The sequence below is a fragment of the Pleurodeles waltl genome, chromosome 10, assembly GCF_031143425.1.
Source record: "Pleurodeles waltl isolate 20211129_DDA chromosome 10, aPleWal1.hap1.20221129, whole genome shotgun sequence".
Taxonomy (NCBI): Eukaryota; Metazoa; Chordata; class Amphibia; order Caudata; family Salamandridae; genus Pleurodeles; species Pleurodeles waltl.
Window position 1 is genome coordinate 552736870 of NC_090449.1, and position 24912 is coordinate 552761781.

The following is a 24912-nucleotide window of genomic DNA, read 5'->3' on the forward strand; positions in this document are numbered from 1 at the left end:
TCTGTCAAAATGAGTCCAGGACAATCAGGATATGATTCTGACGTTTCAGAATCAGTCTTGGTTTTTGGTGAGGACGTCTGAGACGTCTTGGTCTCCTCTCTTCATGCATTCTTATACCGAATTCCAGATGGCTCAATCAGGTCCTGCAGCGTAACTTCTGATTCTGGTAAGCCCAGCATCAAGGACAACCTCTGACTCCATTCGGATATCAAGGGAGGGGACCACAGTATCTGCAGTTGTAGCTGACCCTTGGAATGCCACTTACTCCACATAGAGGTCATGGTGGTCACAAATGCATCACTGCATTGTTACAGGTCCTGTCTGGGAAAAGTGGAGATCTAAGTCCCTTGCTCTCCAGTGGAGAGCCAGCTCCCCATCAGTCTTCTGGAGTTTTAGATGATCCATCTGGCCCTGAAAACCATCCTGCTGTCTACAAACAGGGAGGCGTGGGGTCCTACATCGTCTGTCAGTAGGCGAGACACCGCCAAATGTCTGAACATACAGAACATCATCCTCGTGGCTAACCAGCTAAATTGCAAACCAGAAAGAATATTACCGAAGGTAAGTAACATTTTCATAAGTCCACTGAGAATACTACGAGTGAGCAGGAAAACTTTGTTCATATGATTTCCTTTAGCATTTCCCTCTGGCTCATTGTTTTACATCACACGGTTAGTGAAGTCACTACTTTTTTGCTATTTTACAACTGTCATTATTACTTAATCAGTTTTACTATTCGCTGAAGTGCGAATTATATTTAACTGAATAGAAAAGACATGTGCAATATAGGCTCGGAATGGAAGCACCCTCATCCGATATCATGCAAATCTGATGAATTTCTAGATAATTCCCATTTAGTTTGTGTATGCATATTTATCTAGTGAGTAATGACAAATTTTGCTTCACGTCAAACCTTCCTTGACATATATTGGTCACCCCATTCCTAGATAGAAATACTTGTCCAAATTAATGTAAAGTAATTAATTTGCATAAATTGTAGCTAGTGAATAATTAAATCTAGTTAACTGCTAGTATATTAGTAGGAAAACATTGTGTGCCTATGAATAAATAAATATTGCTATCTGCTTTATTGGCTTTGTCTGGTCAGGAAACAAAACACACTTCATGCTGACTTTGTTAATCACTGTAGTGCTAAAGTACTGGTGTCCCTTATGGACTCGTGCAGTTCCACTTACCAACCATGTCATCTGTTCCATGACGTTTTCTGTGAAATGAGGAAAACTACCCTTCTGCCTTGCGTATCGTTTACTCAGTGACGCAGACTTAATTTCAAGGGCTCATGGGTCGCTGTGTACAGAAGTCCTAAAAGATAGAACTAAACATTTGCTTTAAGCCTTCCGTGATTAGTTACACCTTTTGATCATAAAAAAAAAAACACATACTGTTGACCACACAGTGCTCTTAAACCAGTGCTTATTTGGGGTTATTAAAGTAAGGATCATTTATTACAGCTTTTATCCCATTTAACTTTTATGTCATGCTAGCACTAAGTTCTGTTTAGTACATGTTCTAGTGAAATAATTATTAACAATGTATTTTTTATCAACAGGTTTGATTTTTGTAGTGGACAGTAATGACAGAGAGCGAGTAAATGAAGCACGGGAGGAGTTGATGAGAATGCTAGCAGAAGATGAACTTAGAGATGCAGTCTTATTAGTATTTGCTAACAAACAGGTAAGATAAATCCTTCATTTGGAACCTTTTTTAATAGTGGGACAATCCTCCAACCAGGTTTGGTGATCTTGTGATGAAGTGGGCCATCATTTAGTCCAGTGATTAACCTGTGGTCCAAGGATCCTTGATGTTTTTTACGCCTAGCTTGGGTCCTGGACTGCTTAGAAAATGTAAAAAATATTAGCTGATTGGTAGTTTATATAGCTGAAGTAGCAAAATGTAAAACTGAAAATTTTATGACGTTCCATAAATATGAAGGAAGTTGATACTCAGGGCTACAAATGAAGGTAATGTCCCCATATTTAACTTGTTACATTTAGTCCTTGCACAAGACCCTTCAGTTCCTTTGGTAATGGATTAGCAATGAGGTCACCTGATTATCTGTTAATTACTTCAATTTGGCACATCCACTACCATAATCCCTTCCCCCCCCGTTGCTTCTTCTCAGGCCTGATTTTCCTTTCATTACTCCTCTTAATTTCTGCTGATTGCTGCCTCACCTCATCAGTTGTAAGATTATGTATTCCTTATCCTACTTCATTTTATTTTTGAGAAAGGAAAACAGTGCTGTTGGGCTGAACATTCCTGAATGGTACCACACAACGATTCCGTTTTCCTTGCACATACTCGTATTTTTCCAATATGTACTAGACCGTGGGGAAGCAGGAGTACTGAAGCACAGATGCCTTAAAACTAATGACTTCAGGTTTGGAAAACACAGTAGATGTTCCATGACAGCAAGAGTGAGACACATGCCTCTCCCAGTACTACTTCATTCTGTTCTCTGGCTTTTTCAGAAAACACATATATTGTCATTTCAAAGCAGTCTGAGGGTGTGGTTCAGAGATTGAGACTAGTCACTGATTGCAGAGTCATGTAAACTGTCTCTCTGTAATACTTGCACTTTCATGTGTATCACAGTTTAAAGACTTGTCTGGACTCCAATCGTAAACACCCCACTGCCAGATGCTATTTGAAATGTTTGTGACCATTGGATGTGCCTAACACATGTTTATACCGTCCGTTCATGAGCCAAAGCCACTAGCTGCTAAAGTTCGATACCCCAGAAACTACACCAGTGGACTGTTTACTAGCTGTACCATTTATTGTACTGCTAGTCAGTTGTGCTTAGTACCATTTTGCCAGTGATCACCATAGCCCACGATAATCCTACAACTGGAACTTCTGACTCTGGACCAGTGATTTTGCATACCTTAAAGTAGCCAATTTCTTGTGTGTGGGGAAAGTCTACATTGTCTAGATTCTTATGAAAATAGGCCCCCTAGGTGTGGCTCATTATATGTTTGTGCGCGTTTGGTCACTTGCACTGTGCACTTTGAGTTGTCGAAAGTCATGCCTTTGATACGTATGTAGACACTTTTCTCTTGTTTGTATAACATTATTCTATTTAATTAGCAGGGATGGCATTTGGTGGAGTTCAGTGTTGATGATCAGTATAATTGTTAAACGATTCTTGGGGAGATATTGCTTTTCTATATATCATTTTTACCCACTTTTCCTGGAATACAGGGTGTTTGTTTTTTTCTTTCTAGTAATAACCATAGTCTGTATTATCCCCTGTAGGGGTAGCCTCAGTACCTTTTTAAAATATTTTTTGGGGCATTTCATAAAGATAACAAGACAAACGCCTCTGAAAGGGGAAGGAAAGTGAAAATGGAATGAGGGTACAGGCAAAAACACCACAGTGAATTTGTTGTAGTGCCTAACAAATCATTTAAACGGCACTGCATCAGAGAGATTACCAAGTTAATTATACACGTTATTCCTTTCTGCTCTGTGGCTCAATGTATCGGGCAAACGAGCGATAGAGGGATGAACAGCCACGTTCTCCGGTATCCCCTGTAGGCGTAGTGGCAGCTCTTTAATCCAGTGGATCCCCCTCCCTTCCTTGCTTTGTCTTAAGTAAGCTAACGTTGGTTCCCAGATGCCTTTTGGACTGGATCTCGGTGGCATGAATTCCTAGTAGTTAGAAAACTGCTCCTGGAAATAGAATGCATCCTGCAGCCAGGTGTCAGCCCTCGGTGCAGGCCTCCTGCCCCAGTGCACGGAATGTGAACTGCTGCTGTGTCCTGCATCTCTGCATACAATCAGGTGACCAGTTTGCGAGGGGAAAGGTTTTTCAGCATGTGTTCTAGCATGTGCAGCTTGGGGAGGGAGGGAAGCGGGGGGGGGGGCACAGGGAATATCACGGAAAGCACAACATGTAGCGCAGATCTGGTACATTAGGATGTCTAGCGCAGTGGGTCGAGGGTGCTCATCTGCGAATAGAGGCAGAAGTTGACCCTCCGGGTGTTTGTCTGCAAATGTAGTGATCCCTTGCTCTGGTGCCATTGTCTTGCAAAAGTGGCAGCATGAGATTCCACGCAAGTGGGATAGAATGAACATAAATGCAAGGCAGCCTGGTATGTTGCATGCCATCCCACTGCGAGCAAACTCACTCCACTGTCATATCTGCTTGCAGTCACCTGGAAGGCTACTAGAGTACTCAGGCCAGGTGGGCATGGGGCTGCTTCCCCCACTGTGGGAAGTAAAGCCCCAAGTGAATGTATTGGGCTTGTGCGCAAAGAGCGTACATGGTCATATTGGAAGCATTCCGGCCCTCCTGCTGAAACACAACGGTAAGCGTCTACCATGTAACCCTCCGCTGCCTGCTGGCCCAGACTGGGGATATCAGATTAGAACACAGTAACAAGAGGAGGTGTGTCGTAAGTGGGAGTGGAAGGTTAATAAAGAGATGCAAGAAGGTAGGTAAGACCAACTTTTCCAGAACAGCAATCCGCCTCATCACTGATAGAGGCAGCAGAGGCCTGGATCCTCTCCTCTAACCACGTTATGGCCCTGCTGTAGTCAGCCCTCCAGTGTTCGTCCACGTCTCTGCTGAGCCATATATCCAGGTAGTTCACCTGGTCAGTGTTCCACTGTAAGGGATATTCAGATTCAAATGAATGTGTACCAGAGGTGAGGGGGGGGGGGAGGGAGGGAGGAAGTAGATTTAGCTGCATTTATGTGAATTCACAAATCTCTGCCAAATCTGATGATTTCACAGATGGGAGCCAGGTTTATTTGAGGTTATCAGACGCATATTGTGACATCAGCCAGCATGCACCTGACTATCCTCTGGGCCGTGAAGTTGAGCCCACTGTGTGATGCTGCCATAAGCCAGTGGTTCCATCTCAACAGCAAAGAGGACTGGAGATAAGGGGCACTCCTACCTACTTCCAAGATCACCCCGTTGAGGCAAAGTTGTGCTGTTAGAGAGGCATACAAAAGTTGAATTGGGTGCATGAAGCAAGGGCTAGCATCACAATACCTTAAAATCGGTCCCCGTCTCCACTTCAATGCCACAGTTGATGGTTGCGAGCAATGCTAGATGGCCCGCATCAGCTCCCTGCATCTCTGCAGTGTCTAGCTGTGCCACCCTACTGCTCAACTCCCCACCGTAACAGACATAGGAGAATGACCAAGTGTATCCATGGCTCATAACCACCACAATGAGCAGGTTTTCAGCAAAAATGCACTCAACAACCGTTTGTTGAAGACCAGATCCTAGCCCCCACATATAAGCAGGGCTTAGAAGCTCAGTTACAGAATCACCGAGGTATGCAAAAACGTACCACTTAGGTATTTGAAATAGTGCACTTGGGTAGATGACTGTCATGTCTTCATATTGCTTTTCTATTCAGAATTGTGATCCCATTCACGGAAACCTGCAAAGTAACTTGTAACATAAATGTGGTGAAGCATACGCCTGTATCCCTGTAGGCTCTCCATTGTCTCATCCCTAGCCAAATTGAATGTTCAGCATACAGGTTTTCAGATTCTGATCTCCAGGTGCAAGTTGTGCCATATTAAAAGTATGAAAGTTATAATGTAATTTTACGAATGGCTCTTTTTGTTCTATCTTGACTGCATTATGCAGTTTACTGCTACATAAATATTTAGAATTACCAAGTGGCGGTCGCCACTGGGTAGTTAGTTAGGATCGTGTTTCCATAGGAAATGCCTTTTTGTGTTGCTAATAACTTTGACGCCATTTGACAAATCTCAGTGAAACGTTTCACAAAAGTGGTACTTTCTGACTAGTTTGCACATGGAAGGTTGTAGGGGATCCGCCAACTGGGAGCTGAGAGAAAAAATGGGCAGGTGGCAAAAAACGTGTTTTCCCCATAAATTTTTCCATAGAAACTTTAGACACCGCTACAGCCCAACCATTGAACAGATTTACCAAATTTGGTAGAAAGCTAGATCTTGGTCCAGAAAAGGTGCTTTTTTTTTTTTTTAGGTCTCAGCTAGACAGCACATGTGCTATCTCTTCTAGACGATTGTAATTTTACAGTGGTCTTAGAGCCTGCCCATTGCTCATCATTTACCATTTATTGGCTTGTGTTGCCCTCTTCTTCACAGTCTTGTAATTGGTCACAACAGGCATAGCATTGTTTCCGTCACTGAGTGTGAAGCAGGGACCAGGCACTGATTGATTTAACTTAATCAGTGCCTGTCTGCTGCTCCCAGCGTGATTGATTGTACTTCTCAACAACTTCTAAGGCCCTGCAAACTGAAGGTGTGTGACTGGCAGCAACGTGCCCAGCAGGTCAAACAAAATTGTAAAGTTTTATTTTCTAAAGTTCACTCTTTCCTTTTAATTTTGCCAAGTTATCTTTTCTCACTTTGCACTAATTTTTTTGCTCATGGGCGCTGTTCTTTAAAGATGATGATTATCTTCTAAATATTGCAAAGTGGCATTGTTTCTTATGTTTAATTTCTGAAATTATTCTTTAACGCATCGTGTAGTACACCCCAATGCACCCCACTACAATCCATGCCAGTCCACCCCACCTCACCCAAACCAATCCATAGCACTCAATCCAATCCACCCCAGACCAATCCATCCTCCCCAATCCAAACCACTCAACCCAATCCACACTCCAATCCTCCCAACCTGCTCCACTCTGCCCCACTCCAGTCTTCTCCAGTGCAATTAAAAACAATCTGCTTTAACCTCGTTTTTGGTTTCCTTCAGTTTTCTGAGTGCTTTCTCCTGCTTTTCCCTCGTTTTTTTACTTTCTCCTTGTTTTTTCCTCATTTGTCACTCCCTCCTGCTGCCTGTTTTCCCAGCGCCCCTCCCTCCTCCCAGGATTTACTCATGGAGGCAGGCAGCAAGGCCCCGCTGCTAGTGCACAAAAGGAAAGCCCTTATGCTCCTGGACTGCGCTCAGCGCCAGGAATCCTGGATCTTACACCCCCTGCAGCTACACCTTTTCAGAGGTTTGAGCCCTGGACCCCAGGCTCAACAACTGCTGCCACACATCTCCACACACCACCAGAGGACTATTCTCCTGCCAGCGCTGCCACTTCACTTGCAACACCGAAGCAACCACCAACGCTGGAGACGGCACAAGCATGACTGTGCCCACTACGCTGACCAAGACCGCCACTGCACAACTCAAGTGCATTCTACTCAACGCACAATCATTCGGCAAACACACTACGGAGATGTGGGACATGTCATCTTTCACCCCAGGCTTCCTCTTCCTCAGAGCCCCACCTCCGTGCCAAACATTACCATCAGCAACCATGGAGGTGGAATTGTCATCTACAAGGACACCATCCGCTGCACAGCCTCCTCAGACGATCCGACCCCAATAATGGAGCATCTGAATTTCCAACTTCACATGACTGAAATAGCACTATCAGAGGCACCCTCACATACATACCACCAGGACCACACCCCAACGTCTGCAAAACACTCCCTAACCGCATTGCCCCAATCGCCATAGACTCCCCCCCCCCCTCCCCCCCCCCCCCACGACATGAACACAACTGACCTGGAAAGCATGAGCAACGTCTACCTCCAACAACTTGTCACTGACCCCACCCACATCGCAGGACCCATGCTCCACACATTATGTCCAGCAGCAGTCAATTACAACCACGTCTCGCAGCTCACCTGGACCAACCACTACAGGATCCACTTCACCATCTCAGGAGCTAACACTAGCACTGTGGATCCCAGTTTCACACGCAGAAACTGGAAAAGGGTATCCAAAGACTAGTGGAACAGTGCTCTCAACCCCAACCTCCCTGATTCATCACCAAGGACCAGAACAGGCTACGAAGATCTCCTCCCAGTTGATCATGGAATGCGCCAACATAGTCGCTCGCCAAGCTAAACCCGAAGTACCGGCTAAGAGAGCCAGCTTGTTCACCTAGCCAAGGAACGACACTTGGTGGCCTGTTGAACTTCCCCACTCCAATCCAAAACAACCTGTCCCACTACAATTCAAAACAATCTGCCCCACTCCAATCCAGTTCACTCAACTGTATCCCAATTCACCCTACTCCAATCCACCCCCACTGCAGCACAATCCAGTCTATTTCAACCCACTGAATCAAATCTACCCAACTCTAATCCAGTCCACCTCGCCCCAGTCCGCCGCACTCCAGTCTAATCTACCCCAACCCACTCCTGCCCACCCCATTCCAATCCAGTCCACCTTAATTCGCCCCACTTCTGTCCAATCCACCTCATGCAAAACTACTTTAATTCTACCCACTCCAGTCCAATCCACCCCTCAATCTGATTCCATACACTCAATTCCAGTCCACCCCAATTCCGTCTACCACAATCAATCCACCTCTATCCACTCCAGTCCACACCACCCTGTATCAGTTGACCCCAATCCACCCTACTCCAGTTCACCCCACCCTAACCCAGTCCACCCCACCGGAGTCCTATAACTCCAATTCAGTTCATCCAATTTAATCGTATCCACCCCACTCCAGTCCACTTCACCCCATTTCAGTACACACCACTCTACTCCAATCCAGTCCACTACCTCAATCTACTCCACCTCATTTCACTTTACTCCATGACATTCTGCAACTGAACACCACTCCACCCCAACTCAGCTGACACTATTCACCATGCTCCACTCAGACTCCTCTGACGGTCCACACCACTTTAAGCCATGCTGAACAGCAGCCATGTGTAGACAATAGCTGTCAGCTTTGCCGGTGCTTATTTTGATTTGGTGTAAATGCATTCAATAGTTTCTGAGCAATAAATACTCAAATATTTTGTACATACCACCGTGCATAGCCTGCAGAGCGGATGCTGAGATCTGATTGGCAGCCACCATGTCAACCAGGAATCGACACAACCATCTTAGGACGGTGGACTCCGTCCCAAGTCCTTTTTGATATAAATAAATACAAAAAAGACGGGATACCCTGACCCCCTCGACCTCTTAGAGGGACCCCATCTGAAAATATTCAGCAAATCTGCTGTAAAATTGGGGGGGGGGTAAAGGCAAGCGTGTAATTTAGGGGGAGAGGGGCACGTGGCTGTCCCTCCCCAGGCTTCTAGGCGGTCCCAGGGACCCTCATCCCCTGGGGCTGATATTTGTTGGGGTTGGGGGGAGGGAGCAGGCACGTGCTCCCTGCCCCCTTAGCCGAAAAAAAGCCCCAGGAATCCCTCCCCTGGAGCTGATGTGTATAAAGGAGGGGGAGCCCCCCACCCCCACCAAAAGGCTCGGAGGACCCCATCCCAGGCCAATATTTAAATGAATGGGAGAGGGACTCTACAGCCCCCCTTCCAAGCCTTAAAAGGCCTGGGCAACCCAGTCTCCCAGGGCCATGGGCCATACTTCAGTTGAGGGGAGGATGCTCAGCCACCTCCCTGAACCTCTAAAGGCCCCAGGTACCCCACCCTCTGGGGCTGGCTCTATTACTATGGCCCAGGGAGCCTATCACAGGCAGGAAAGGCACATCTACTCCCATCCGGCAAGAGACTTTAACGTGGTCCCGCTGGGTTTGAGCAGACTTCGGTGGATCCCTCCTGGAGAGACCATACAAGAAAACAGCTGCTCTCTCCAGGCAGGAGCAATGCCAGCTCCCGCAGCATGCAGGGGACCCAATGGCATAACCGCCCTGCCCAGCTCCACAGACAGGCCCTGGTGATGGCGGTTCACATATCCATGATAGACTCAGGAATGGGGACGGCTGGTTGACTAACTGGGCGACTGAACAAGGGTCTGGTCTGTGGCCTGCAAAAAACGAAGTGGGCCGGGAATGGCTGGCTGGCTGTACATACGGTGACAAAATATTATTTTACAACCAAAAAAAGTAGAAATACGCAGAAAAAACAAAGGTTAAAGTAACATTAGATAAGGGAGTTTTCAGTCGTTTTAGTGATTAACATGGACAAAGCCGCTGAAATCCAACAGTTATAGTTAGCTATAGTAGCTATGCCTCATGCCCTAAGGTAACTAATGCATGCTCTCGCCATGTACTGCTATTTACTCCACATAATACAACACTCATGACACCTATGACATTATTGATAATATCACTGCAATAGTTACAATGAAATTAATGATAAGAAAACTATACATGGTGATTGCGCGGGTAAAGCTTTGGGCAGGTTTAGGCTTTGCAGGGCCCTGCATTACTTTGCGAAGACTTTGATTAGCCCTTCAGTTAAGGAGGGAGGAGTGCTTTTACTGATGCCAGCCTAGGGTCCAGGATCTGAAAGCACCTCTTGGGGATGGGTGATCAAGACTCGCTCCAGCAGAGGGCTCCGGCAGATCTAGTTGCAGGTCTAGTTGTAGCAGGTCAGCCGGGTAGTTGCAGGGAAGTCTCTGAAGCTTGTTGTGTTGCTGTACCTCACACACGAGTTCAGCCAACCAACGCTTGGAGTCACTCTTGGTAGCAAGCAGGTCGAGTCTTCCTTTTCTGACAGAAAGGGAGTCCTTTAAACAGGGTAGTCCTCTGGGAGTTTGGCAGTCCATCTTTTGTAACTCCCACAGACCCAGGAGTGTGATGAGAGGTGAATTTGATAGTCCAGTATTTTACCTAGTGCCAGCTATTGTCGGGAGGGGGGACACCATGTCCTTCCCCCAAAGCTGGGTCCAGAAAGATCTTCCCCTTCTCTGTCAAGGTTCCAAACAGTCTGGGGACAGGGCAGGCTTTTAGAGTAGGATTCCTCTGTGCGTGCAGGAGGCAAAACCTTTTTCAAGTGCAAGTGGTGCTGGGCCCACACATAAGCCCCTTTGTGTCACTGCCTGGAAGGACTACACAAACCCCAGTAGCAGAGCCATTTAGTTATGTGACCTGCTGACAGGTTGCGCAAATGTTGTGACAAGAAAATGCTAACTTTCTAAATGTTTCACGCTCAGAATTGACTTGAAATTTTACTTTTATCATTAGAGAGGATTTTAAATTACAATTAGAGTGTAAACGGCATCTCACTATCTGCTTCCAGGCCAAAGTTATCACTTATTAAAGGTAATAAGGTAACCCAGTGTTAATGGGTCAGCTAGGCCTTACAACACCGACAAACATTTTGGAGTTGAACTGCTAGGACATGTAAACGTTAAGTACACATGCCCTAATTTTTAATTACAACACACCCTGCCTTGTAATCCTTTGGGGCCTTCACCTTATGGGTGACTTGTAAGTATTAAAAAGAAAGGTTTAGACGTGACGAAAGGTTTATTTTGCCAGGTTGATATGACAATTTTTAAACTGCACACAAACGCTGCAGTAGCAAACCTGAAGTTTTACAGTGCTACTTTTGTTGGTGGATCAATGAGTGCTGCAGGCCCATTAGTAACATTTACAGGCCCTGGGCACTTGTACCATTTACTTGCGACTTAGAAGTAGATTAAATGTGTCAATTAGGTGTAGTCTGATTTTACCATGTTTTGGAGCAAGAGCACAAGAACATTTACCACTGATTAGCATGTAAAAAGTGCAGAGTTCCAATGCAAATAAAAACTGGTTCAGCAACAGAAAGCAAAAATCTGGGGTTGACACTCCAAAGATTACAGGTCCAACAATGTTAATCAGTGAGGACATCAGTTGCATTACCCACTGCAATACTGATAAGCCTTTCTCCTCCTTTGCATTGTTTAGACATATAATAGATGAGCCAGAACCAGAGAGGTATATGGGCCCTTTGCAATAAACCAGAAACTGAAAACAAAAAAAATAGATTATAGTTGGAGAAGAGAAGCATGACATAAATTGATACAGTTTATCTAGGATTTGGGACTGTTCATCAGAGTATAATACTTATAATAGTGATTTCACATCAGGAAGTAACTAAACAGATGAGCTTGAGATTGTTTCCTGAAATTTTGCAAGTAGAATTAATGTTTTTAGGTTTGCTGACAGAGTTCCAGATAGAGGCGGCTAGTCCTAAGAATGACTGTTTAGTAGGATGAAGAAGATTTAAATTTAGGAACTTCTAGTAGAAGTGAGTCTTGGGCTTCTCAGATTTCTAGATCCAGTGGCCATGAGTTAAGACAGAGAAGGGGGTACTTTCATGTAGGTAGATCCTAAAGTGAGGTGGCATATTTTGCCGCATGAGCGTACCTTTAAGGGAATCCTGCTTGGTCTTGGAGGATGGGTGATATCTAATCAGATGTTTTTTTTCTCTGTGGAGTAATCTACCTTTATTTTGGACGTTGCCTATGAGTAGGGTAGAGTCAGATAATGGAACACATGCAAGGATGTCATTTCTCCAATCCGCTCTTGAGATGATTAGAACATTACCTAATTTTAAAAGCTACTGTGGTAATAGGAGATGTGTTTTCTTCTAATTAATGACCTGGAAGCTGTAGTCTTAGCTCTTATTTATGTGCAGAATGAAGGGTGGATTTTCACAGGAAATGGGGAAAAGCCACTCGATTCCAGATGCTTGAGAGGGTGGAAGCACTGTCACATAAGTCAAGGTATCAGTTGCAAGATGAGTATCCTCATGACTGTAATGTTGCTAATTATAGTAGTTGTGACCATGTTCTGTAGATGTTTGCACACTGTACTAGACAGTTTGTGTTTCCCAGGGATCTGTCGGTTATCTGGCAGTATGCTTGCTCAGAATTCATTTTTACTTTTTAGAGTAAAAAAAACTAAATAAGAATCACATGAGTTTGCTTCAATATGTTCTACATGATCAAGATGACGAAGATTGAATTTATAACGTTTTGTTTTCTTAATCCACTTAATTTTCATTCAATTGCATGTTTCACTTAAGTATACTCATTAATTTTCAAGACTATACATCTTTGAGCTCGTCTTCTAGAAGTCTTAAGTTCATGTAGGGCATCTGATTTTGCTCCCTCCAATACTTCTGTCAGAAACTTGACTCTTGCTGTGAAATTACTTGCTTTCTAGGTCAATGTGTAGGTCAAGCATGGTTCCTTGTTGATCCCTAACGGCAAGTTTATTGGGTTCCCAAACCCATTCTGAGGAACGTGGTCACATTGAAGAGGTCTTAACCAGTGACAACGGTTTGCTGGTTAAAGCGGCAGGTGCTTAGAGTTGGTCTTCCCAGTACTTACTGTGTTTTTTTTCTTTAATGGATGAACTCAATTGAAAAGTTGTGGGGAGGGTTGGTTAGAGAAAGCAAAAGTGAAGGGTTGTATCCTCCATGACTGTGATTGAGTGTCACACTTGTAGACTCTAGCATCACTGCAGCAAACAAGTTAATCAGCAGTGTTAATAGAGCTATTATGCACATGGAAAGATTTGCACACTTCAGGTGGCATTGGCATCCTGTTCTTTTCACCTCCCCTCATTCTTCCTTTTGGTGGGAAGTCATCCTGTTTGAGAAGAGGAGAGAGCTAGAAGTGGGATAAAGTTACTTCATCGCTGCTCTTATTGCTAGTTTGACGTTTTCCTTGTCACACAATCCTACGCCCTGCTCTTTTCACAAGAGGGAAGTGAGGAGGAGGTGACGAACCTTCTGCACATAACTTAAATGAATAGCTTTCATAAACAACTGACAAGGTTCTCATTGGTTAGACTAGAAGGCTTAGGTTTACGATTAAAGGAGTTCTCTAAAGATAGATTTATGCTTCTGGATACTTAGTGGACTTGTTGCCATGTAAATGGTTTAAAGTTGATATTTTCATTGTATTTTGTACAAATAGCTCAAACATCTGTTGTATGACTTTTTGTACAAATAGCTCAAACATCTGTTGTATGACTTCTTAGAATTCATAAACTGCACAATACTTAAAAGTATAAAGAAATCCTGAGTTTAGCAGGTAATTTTTGTTTGTATGTATTGGGGCCAATTAGAAATCTGTATAGGCTTCAAGGTCCATTTGACTAAAACCACAACCTTCAATGTCCTCAGAAAAGAAAGAACACAGGAGGGAAATTGGCAACATATGTCTTTACATATGGGATTAATAATGCCCCTTTAAGTTTCCTTGTCATATAAATGCACAGCAGAGACTATCATTTATGTTTACACGTTTGAACCTTGGGCACCAACTACCTATTCTAATTTTTCAGCACATAATTTGTTCTTCTTTTTATTTTTTTTTGGCGCCAGACAATGTTTGCAGGTGCCAGCTGTATAGCCGCTCCCTTTCCTGCCTCACCAAACGGTGAACCTGTTTTGTTTCGATGAGTTTCCACTACTGTGGTGGTAAAGTCTTGCAGGGGCAAACACATAGTTTGTGTGATCTGTTTTGGTGTTTCATGATCCATTTAGACCAGTTTTGATAGGCTTGCAAATTGTGTAGTTTTGGCGTAGATAAAATGCTGTTAAATGTTATGATGTCACCTTCTAACTGAAAATAATTCACCTTGTGAAATATTCCCCAAGGCGTAAGTCTGAATCCAGAAACTCAAGTTGTACTTCATACCGGTAGGAAGCATCATGTGGTTCTGCACCAGCATCCTTCCGCTACAGAAGTGAAGAACAGGGCTACATATAAATGCAAACCCTGTGAGCTTCTGTTTGTCTACCCCTTTCATCTCAGATGAGAGAATTATTCCACCTCCTGAAACTGTAGGTCTTCTTATAAGTAGGGACTGTTGGAAACACATGTCTGACACTCACACAAGGTATTCCTGTGGTGCATGGGCTTAGTACACAACTCCAGGGCCTGTAACGAATTTCCCCAAATTAACTGGAACTCCAAATGGGACAGCGAAGCAAACTATCATCCAAAATCAGAAGACTGACCCGCAACTGATTGAAGTCAAAAGTAAGATGAACCTCATCACAGTTGAAGTCTTCGGGTAAGTCGAAGATGCCCCCCCCCCCTTTTCTCTGTAACTTCAGAGAGAGTGCTAGGGCGTCAACATGCCACTCTGACTCCTGAAGAGACGATTGTATACCAGGTCCCAATGAAACCTAAATTTTTGGGTCTGTCAGCAACGTCGCAGTAGAAAGTTCTTTAGGGAAGGCATGCTGTGCATGTTTGGCATGCTTCCAGTTCTCTCTGGTGCTCCTTCACGCCCCATGGATCCGCAGTGACCTTTATTCATGATCCTGCTGGTGGCTTCACCATTTGCTCTGTCTCTCTTGAACCTGCTTTGGGTTCTGCACCGGCCTCAGCATTGACTTTGGATCCAGCGCTACTCCATGTGATTGTCTTAATATAGACTGTAGGCACAACACAGGCCCCAGAAGAGAATCCACAAGTTTCTGTCTCCAAGGCAGCCTCATCTCGACCAAGGATGCTTTCCAGTACCCAAAACGTTAGACTCTGGCACATTTCCTTTATCACATATCAGAGCACATACTTTACACCAGTTTGGTTCTGATTTCAACAACGATGCTATGATGTCACTTGCGGACCGCAATTATATTGGTGTGTAGCCTCACAATGCTGTCTTCTGGCACACAGAAGTAGTTCTTATGAGTTTGCAGGTCCTTTCTGCTTGTCTGGGGGAATAGTTGCAAGGTGATAAATCTGCAGTTAGATAGTATCCACCAGAAAACATTATAAAAGGGTAATTGTATGGGGGTGCAGTACTCAGTGGATGCAAACTTTGCACCCCTTTCTGATTTGTGCAACTTGAAATGGAGTGGAATGGCAGATAATGCACTAATGGTAGTGCAAGCTTTAGACCCCTACATATGAACCTTTTTGTCTGATGTATTTGCACCCAATGACAAAATCAGGAGAGCCAAATGTTCCATATAGGAAATTGGCACCTGAGTTGTAATAGTGTCAGATGTCTGTGAGTTCATGCTCAATTTGGTGTTAGTACACCATTGAAATTTGTTTCCTTTTGTGCCATGTGTCAGGTGGTTAGGCTAGGTCAGCTAGGAAAACGTTATTTTATTCAGGGCTCAGCCGGACCTCCTTAGAAAAGAGAATGGAAAATTAATCTGTCTGTGTCCCCTTTGGAAAAAGTGTATGATGCCTCTTCCTTCACACTTGGTGGTACCCTTTCTTTAGCCCATCACTGATCCCTCAGAAAAACATCTCTTCCTCACTGCACCTGCTCACTGTTGAAATTGAGACATCCAAAACAGGTGTTTGGCTTCCACCGCCTTACTAGAAAACTATTAAACTGGAGGGACTATGTGCTGTTCATACCTTTTGAGATACACTTCACTTTTATGCTACTGTTTTATCAACTGCTGCCTTGAAATCTGCACCAATTATATTCAGGAACAAGGGAAGGAAGGCTTCCAGCCATACCAACAGTATCAACTGCCCAGTAAGTATGTTCAGTCTGACACTTGAAAAAAGGTGTATTCATAGCATGTCTGGCTGTAGAAGCACATGCTTTGCATATTCCTGCTGTCTAGTGTTGGGCGATAACATTTTAAAGTTGTTTTTCTTGGAAGTAGTTCTAGAGTTGGAAAACCTGTTGTAGCTTCACCCTTAGTCTGCAATGTACCAGGCCACAAACTCCTTCTCGGATTGTTTCTTTTCCTTGCCCTTCTGTTTGGTTGTTCAAGTATTAGATCAGGAACCAATGATGATTCTGTGCTGGGGTAGTTGAGGCTAGCCATTGGGACTTTGACTCCAGCACTGGGACAACTTCTACGGTGTCAGTCTTCCTTCATTGTTCATGCCGCATCTAGACAGCTTCTTTGAGGGATCCGGTCATATTTTGAGAATAACTACAGGAGGGTGTTAGGGAGAAAACACCCTTTCAGTTTTGCCCCAAGTGCAGTGCCAAATACCAGTGGTCATACAAACAGTGTTCAACCTGTGCTGGTCTACTCAGCACAAGACTACTGAAGCGACCAACACCCTTCAGCTCCCCAAAAAACTGCCAGTTTGGGCTGGGGAGAAGAGGCACCCATCTCCACCGCCTCAATCTGCAGCCCTAAAAACCCATCTCAGAGACCAAATGGACTTAAAAGTTGACACCCCGACATATTCCCAGGCTGGCTCCTAAAAGAACCTTTCACTCAGGATGGATTGAAGCAAGGTATTTATAGTCCTGCAGCTTTCAGATTTGCCTGATGTGAGCCAGAAGATCTTTATCCTTCCACCAGGAAGATCCTAATCCGATTCTCTTGCAGGAACACTCTCACAGCCCTAAGACTGTTTAAAGTAGAAGGCTTACTTTAAAGGAGCAACCCCTCACATATCTGCCCTCCACCACTTTAGCCACTCACCCTAGATCAGGGATAGCCTCCCCCTGTACCCCCACCCCACCCCCAAAAAAAACACCACCAGCATAGCTCCTTGTTTGTAGGCCTCCTACATTGCATTCACTACATCCTTGGCATTGCACACCACCCACCTCCTCAGTCACTACAGTCAGAACAAATTGACTTGGACAAGGGCAGCCAGTAGAACTTCTGGGAACCATGCTGGGCCAAGCACACCAAGGAATATAGGATGATCCCCAGGGGGACTATAGGTTTACACCCCTTAGAAGCTCAGGTCGACTTCATGTTAGAGAAGATAAAGAACATGTAGACCACCAAAGCAGAAGGGTGCCCTGCAGACCTCAACACTCAGGTCTGCCTTCCAGAAGCAGCAGACAATTGGAGGTCCTAAAACATCTAATTTCCTCATATGCAAGGGTATTTACAGCCACTGTCCTTTCATGACACATAGGAGGCCAAGTCTTACGGCAGGGGGTGGATACTGTGGCAATAGTAGAGCATGTGGAGAAATGGCACCAATAGAGACACTATTGCCTTTAAGCAGTGACTCCACTGCCATTCGGCCTGAAGTACAGCACACCATTTAGGGGAAGACTGGTTCTTTCTTCCTCTAAGAGAGGATTGAACCTCTTGCAAATAAATGTTTTCAGTGGTACAGCCTGAATTACCACACCATAAAACATTCTGCCATGCTCTCAGTCATGACTTTCTTTGTCTGCTGAAGGAAGAAGAGCTGATGTTTCTAGCTAGAGGGGCCGTCAAGCTGGTGCCCCAAAACCAGCATGGCAAACAAGAGCACTGCTTGATTACCCCAAAAGGTGGGATGGTGTGGCTAACCCTAAACTTCAGACCACTATCCTGCCATGGGACTCGAGATGACTACTCTGCAGGACATCATCCTGCTGCTCTGAAGAGGGGTCTGCATGATGGCCCTTATCCTCAAGGACACCTGTTTCCACAGCTCCACACATACATCTCACCGTTGCTAACTGTGCTTTGTGGTAAGTGGACAAAATTAACAGTTCAAAGTGCTAGCTTGTGTCACTACTGCCCCAAGAGAAGTGAAATTGGGTTGTTGGTTGAGTAGGGTGTTAACCCTGCTCAAGCAACAGCCATAATCACTGTCAGGGTGAACCACAAAAGTCACTAAATTAACCTGTTTAACCCTCTATTAGCTTGGCACAAAAGCAGTCCGGTGTAAATTTGGGGAGTTATGCGAAATATTTTGAAGCACACACAGAAACAAAGTGAAAACAAAAGGAAAATCCCAAACCAATGTAGAAAATAGAGTACATTTTAATAAATTGTTTTACACCAATTTGACCTTCAACTTGTGGAACCAGTGTTATGTTGTAAAAACTAGTGCCTAAAATATCAAGGCGCCAACCGTGTATTCTAGTCCTGCAAGCCCGGGGTCAAAGTTGAAAAATATGGCAGACTAAGATGGGGTGCAAGTTGGATACAAGAAGGGGAGTGCGTCCGATCTGCACTTAAACTTCAGACTTGGAAGAAATTGCAGAATAATATTTTCAAAGAAGGTAATGTTCAGCCGGGCAACACTGCAGGTGGCATCTGAGTTGTCAGGAGCCGCTGGACAAAGTCACTGAAGATTTCAGCATATAAACCTAGTCTCATTTTTTTGGAAGTGTGAAATCTGCAGCGGGGCGAGGATACATTTGGCAGGAGTTCTATGAGGCTGGATACCCCTTTGGCGGAGAGCACTGAACAGAATTTGCTGCTGCGGAGCTGAGCCTAGCAAGAACTTCCACAAAGTCAAACCGACCGGCGGGTAGATGAGCAGGTTGGTCCTGATCTCTCGGTTTTTGGAGCAGTTTTTAGCCCAAAATGTATTTTCTTAGTATAAGATTTGGATTTTGGTTATCTGGGTAGCTTCACCACCACGGTCCAGGATTGGCGGGGCAGGCTGGGTCCTAGTGCAGGTTCAGAATGGTGGGAGCCTTTTCCGTCCCTAATGCTCTGATCAGGAGACCACCTAACTAGGCCTTGGAGTCACTCTGGTAGTCCTGGGTTCAATAATTAGAACAGGGTTCAAGGAGCAGGGCAGGCCTCCGAGGGTTTGAGACACGCGTCAGACAGCAAAGCAGACTTTTGAAGTAGACCGCAGGCTGTTCTCTAAGTCCTTCCGCTGGTCCAGAAATTGAACTGAAGGGTAGGTTTTAGGATCTTATTTGTATACCTTTTGCCTTCTTCGAAGTAGAAGTTTCTAGAGAATTCCCTTCGAAGTGCTGGAAGTTTCATCCTTCCCCTGCGCTGGCTCCAGGCTGTATGTCCTTTATGTAAAGGCAGAGCACAGCCTATTAAGTTGCAAGTAGGGCTATGCCCAGTTCTGCCCCTATCCTGCCAGTGATGGCCCATCCAGGCACACCTAATCCCTCTATTTTGTGACTGTCTGGGAGGAATAACAAAGTCTGACTGCTAACTACACCCAGTCATGTGACCTAGGAACAGGCTGCAGGCACCAAATAGCTAGTCAGGAAAATGCCAACTTTCTAAAAGGTCCTTTTTCAAAATTGCAACTTAGAATCGATCTTTACCTTCAAAGAGGGGTTTACATTACAATTTCACCAAGACACCAAGCTGTTGCCAATCAACATTTTCATTCATTAAATGTAGTAAGGCAACCCACTGTTACCTTATGGGAAAAGCTAGGCCTCACCGTAGTGCAAAGTAGGAGTTTTTCACTACCAGGACATGCTAACCTTTATTTGCAATGTAACCTGCCTTATGGGCTACCTTTGGGGTTCCTTATATGCAACAAAAGGAGTTGAAGGCTTAGCAAGGGGGGTTCTATTGCCAAGTCGAACTGACAGTTTAAAACTGTATGCAGGATGCATTGGTAAGTCTGAGGCATGTTTTAAGGGGCTATTTAAGTGGGTGGACCAATCAGTGCTGCATGCTCACTAGTAGCATTTAATTTACAGTCCCTGAGTGTATAGTATACCACTTTACTAGCCACTTTCAAGTAAATTAAATGTCTATTGGGTGTAAGCCAGTTTTACCATGTTTTAGTGAGCGCTCAAGCACTTTACCACGGCTAAGCCGCGGTAAAGTGCACCGAGTCCTTAAGCTGACAGAAAAATAAATTCAGCCAATATAGGAGGGATGAAGGCAAAATATTTGGGGGTGACCCTGCAGAGGGCCAAATCCAGCAGTGACATTTAAATGGCAACCTTTTTCAGAAACAATTTCTCACAGTGAGAAGTCTCTTTTGTCGATGATAGGTTTCTCATTGCAATAGAACCATGCTGAAGGCGTCACATGTGCCCCTTGTGACTACTTTCTTGTTATATACTCTTACAAGTGGAGGGTCACTGGGAAGATCTAGTATTGGTGCAGCCCTGGATTCCACATTCCATCCTATGGCTGAACAACAAGAATTTGTTGCTGGGTGGATCTTTTCTAGACCCACTTTCGCTGGTGACCATTACCACAGACTGCTCACTCATGCGGTAGGTGAGCACACCAGCTATATGACGTTGCAACGTATATGGATGCCACAGCAGCTGAGATACCCTATCAGTTATCCGAAACTAATGACAACTAGCCGAGCACTCAGTGTTTTACACTCTTTAGAGGCAAAACAGACCTCATAAAGATTAGTAAAAGGACAGTAAAGTAAAACACCCAGGAGCAGGGGAGGTGGGAGCACCAACTCCAGTCATCTGGAGGAAACACTTCAAAATTAAACAGGTCTCACAATTCGTAATGTTGTAAATGAGGCTTTGTTAATTTGTCAGTATCCTCATTTGCAGACAAAAACGTCCCCATTCCACCAAAAATTAGTACATCAACACCTTTTACGCTGATATCCACAAACACAAGTTATGAAAAGAAAAAAAAGATTTGTTTTAGAAATATACCTTATACTTTGGACTTGTGACTTTTTGGGCCTATTATTGAATAGCTAGGAATGGATTCTATTAGTGTATTACTAAGTTTGTGGTGTGCCCTTTTCATCTGTTTCCCTCGATGTAGCTCATTTGTTTTCTGTGTCTTAGGTACGGTTAACCCGGGGAAGTAGAGCACCCACTTTTGTGGAACGACGTGTGCAGTGATAGATTACACGACCGTCCCTAATAATGGTTACATGGATTATGGATGAACTGGTTAGGGATGTTTGCTTACTCTCTTCATCCACGTTCCCTGACCCCATATGTGGTGAGGAAAATTATGCAAGTGTCATTGACACTCATCCTGATAGCGTCAACTGGCCAGTCAACCTTGATTTTTCATGTTTCTAGAGAAGTCTGTACACCCTCATGAAAAACTACATGGGAAGCCAGATTTTCCAACTATACATCACGGTCCGCAAATATACCCAGAACCTCCAGCAACTGAATCTAGATGTCTGCTATATAAGGTCTTAAAGTTTAGTTATCTGAAACTTTAAGAGGAGCCTGCTAAATAAAAAAAAAAAAAGTTTGTATGCCTACACTGCTCCTACAGTGGTTAGAGTATTGTTTATATTTGATACTTTGTAGTTAAGCATCAGTGACCATAAATCGTTTGATTCTAAATGTTGTTGCTCATTATGTTCGACTCAAGCTGTGTACTCCATCTCAGTGGCTATGGTAGACTGGCTGCAGAATTAGGATGCTGCTTGTAGAGGCGTTGGTCTTAGAAATGGCACTCTGTTGTCAAAAGTGCAAGTCCAAATAATGTCCGGACGTTTCTAGGACAAAACCTACTATCGTACAAGGCAGACGTCTTTAGGCACCAGTGTTTACAAAATAGTACCTGCTTGATTCTAGTGCTACGAAGGGTTTTATTGTCTTACAAATGCAAGCGATATGATGGCATGTAGTCATTGATATATAGTACTGCCAAACATGAGCGATGATGCAATTACTACTGAGCATTGCTTGAATTCCAAAGACCCGGAAGCTTGGTGAATTTCAGAAGAATTGACAGTGATTCGGGAATCTTGCAATCTATCAGGAATGGAGAGCGAGTTTATAAATATGTTGGTATTAACACGTATGTTATGGGAGCACTGTTGAAGCTCTTTAATTTTTTATTCAACTGCTTCCTTTAAAAACTGTTTACCTGGTCAAAATATTTCAGAATAATCCGTTTCTGTACACATCACTGCAAAGTTAATATGCGTGTGAGAACCTTTTTTTGAGGATTCTAATTTTCTAATTTCTTGCCACCAGGATCTTCCAAATGCAATGAATGCAGCGGAAATCACAGATAAGCTGGGCCTGCATTCCCTTCGTCACAGGAACTGGTACATCCAGGCGACTTGTGCCACCAGTGGAGATGGTCTCTATGAAGGACTGGACTGGCTGTCCAATCAACTCCGAAACCAGAAATGAAACCTAGTTTCTTCCCCACTTTTCTCTGTCCTCTTACTTCCTCCCCTGCCCTCTGCTTTTATCTTTTGTGGCAAGCTGTGCTACTTTGTGGTATTGAGTGCCGGAATCAGTTTTCATTTCTTTTGTCACAGTACGTATTGCACCATGCTGTAAAATGTGGCAAAGACGAGCCTGAAAACATTTAGGTGTCTTATTTAATGTAAATAGTTGGTTTCCAATTGAGGCAGTTTCTGGTACTCCTATGCAATATTACTCGGCTCTTTTTTTTTGTAAGGAATCAGAGCTCAACATCAAATACTGGGAAGAGATTTAAACACGTGGGTCGCCAGTAGTTCATGCGCAGTAGAGCCTCCAGCCACCTTATTGGCTTGTCAGATCTATGTTGCGATCCATTTTGGTTGCTGATTTTTAACCCTGAATAGTGTACTTTCTTAAACTGTTAGTGACACACTTGAAACATACAAGGGACAAACGTGACTTATGTAGGTTTTTCAGTGACAGCTTGAATGCCTATGATTTTAACAATCTCTCGCTAAAATTGAGAAGTGGTTAGAATGTGACTTGATCTTTAAAAACTAAAATGATCTGTTTTTGCATGGGTAAGATGTAGATCCTTTTTAATGCTATGCTTTGGATCTTTCTGTATTTTGTAGCGTTTGTGCTTGTACTTGTGCTCATATCGGGATTTAAGACTTATTTGAGCAAGCATTATTTGAAAAAGATTTTAGAACAGACTGCAAGTTGAGAATGGTTGAATTTTAAAAAAACTTGGGCATTTTCTATGCTTCAGTCGATCAACTCGGGTAAGGTTAATATCTGTATGTATCGAAACACTTGAAATATTCTTGCCAGTTATACACAGGCTACCTTTTGGGTTTAAAATAGTGTGTTTTGCCTTGAAAGTGAATTGTACTTTTGCCAACCACTCCAGAACTAACCTCTCAACAGAAAGCACAGCCTGCATCCATTGTGCATCATATTTAATCTGACAGTACTGTATTCCTGATTTAAAAAATAAAACACACACATAACCAACATCCTTTATGTATTGTTGAGCATGTTGGTGAATCATTCCATTATAGAAGTTTTTTTTCCTCATTTTGGGATTAATCCCTTTATCTGTATATTTGTGCAGCTATTCCCCATTGGCATTCTCCTCGCTTCAAGGGTCTGGTTTGCCATCTGAAAAAAGTACCTTTTTGTTTTTGTTTATCTTTTTATATACTTTTGATCAACACTGAAGAAGTTGGAGCAGTTGGAACATTTAAACTTGAGGATATATCTGAACTGGTTTGTTTAGTGACGTAATTGCTTTCAGTACATGACTAGTAATCAACTGTTTTGTATACTTGTTTTCAGTTTTCATTTTGACAAAGAAGCACTGTAATTAAAGCTATTAGAATAAAATCATATCTATTTTATGTGGGTTCTTTTTGTGAAAAACTGTGTGCCTTTTCTTCATTTGTTTACCTGACATCTGATAAGAATGCATACTATTAGTACATGTGCACAACCTACATCTAAACTAACACTTTAAAGCCACATTTCAGGCATTAGATTGTTAATTTCACCTTAAAAGTTTCATTAGCTCACATTTGAAAGGAATAGAGATTAATTTACTTTTCATTCCTGCCATGGCTATAAACGTTTTATCTTGTATTGGCACCAAATACACATACAGTTCAAAAGTGACTTAATCTCAAGATAGCGCACTTATCCCCAAATGCATTTGATCAGAAACCATATTGTCATGTACATGAATTTGTTACAGACATGAAACAGATGTAACATGTCTCGTGAATTAATTGTTAAATGTCATTGTTCAGTTCATTGCAGTCAGTGCTTGTTTGAACCAAAGCTTTCTTTATTCTGTTAGGATATACCGTAATTCGAGGCATAGGAAAATAAATCTGCTCATCCATTGGAAAAATGGTTTGTTCAGCTTGGGAATTCTTAGACTATATCAAGGGTCCTCATTCCACAAAGTACCAGCTTCATGTGTTCAAGTGGTTTGCCTCTTCAGGTCTTGCTGCTGCAGAGGATATTTGTATTCGATCTTTCAGAGACCTGCATTTAAAGCGCAAAAGGAGCCACAGCAGCAGCTTAAAGCACAATGTTGCTTTCTCCTTATGGGCTTGGTGGTGGAACACAATTTCGGTCCCATCTCTCCTAATACAGATCTCCAAGCAGTAGGACATATATCACAGATTTACCACATCTTTAGCTCTTAAGAACTTCACTGTGGTTTGAAGTCTCTGCTGCGGCCGCCGCCACTTTAAGGAGTCCGCCTTCTATGCCGTTTCTAAATCTTCGGTAATTAATCTGTTCTAAGAGACATAGTAGTTACTGATGCAGTCTATTATTTGTTGACCTCAGCTGGAACCTCCGTCCAGCACCAACCAGTCTGTTCATCCAGAGTCCTGGATGATTGCCTTAATCCAATAGGAAAACATCTTAATGCTGTCATTTTGTC

At 43.5% G+C, this 24912-nt stretch overlaps 1 protein-coding gene across 2 annotated transcripts in view; it reads left to right on the forward strand.

Moving 5' to 3' along the window:
• The window catches only part of ARF1 (ARF GTPase 1), a 145728-nt gene extending 121868 nt beyond the window's left edge, over positions 1–23860 (forward strand). For both annotated transcript variants that reach the window (XM_069210982.1, XM_069210983.1), the window contains exons 4-5: positions 1571–1695; positions 22278–23860. In XM_069210982.1, coding sequence (XP_069067083.1) covers positions 1571–1695; positions 22278–22439 — 287 coding nt within the window. In that variant the 3' untranslated portion in view covers positions 22440–23860. The remainder of the gene's footprint in view (positions 1–1570; positions 1696–22277) is intronic.
• The last annotated feature ends 1052 nt before the right edge of the window (positions 23861–24912 follow it).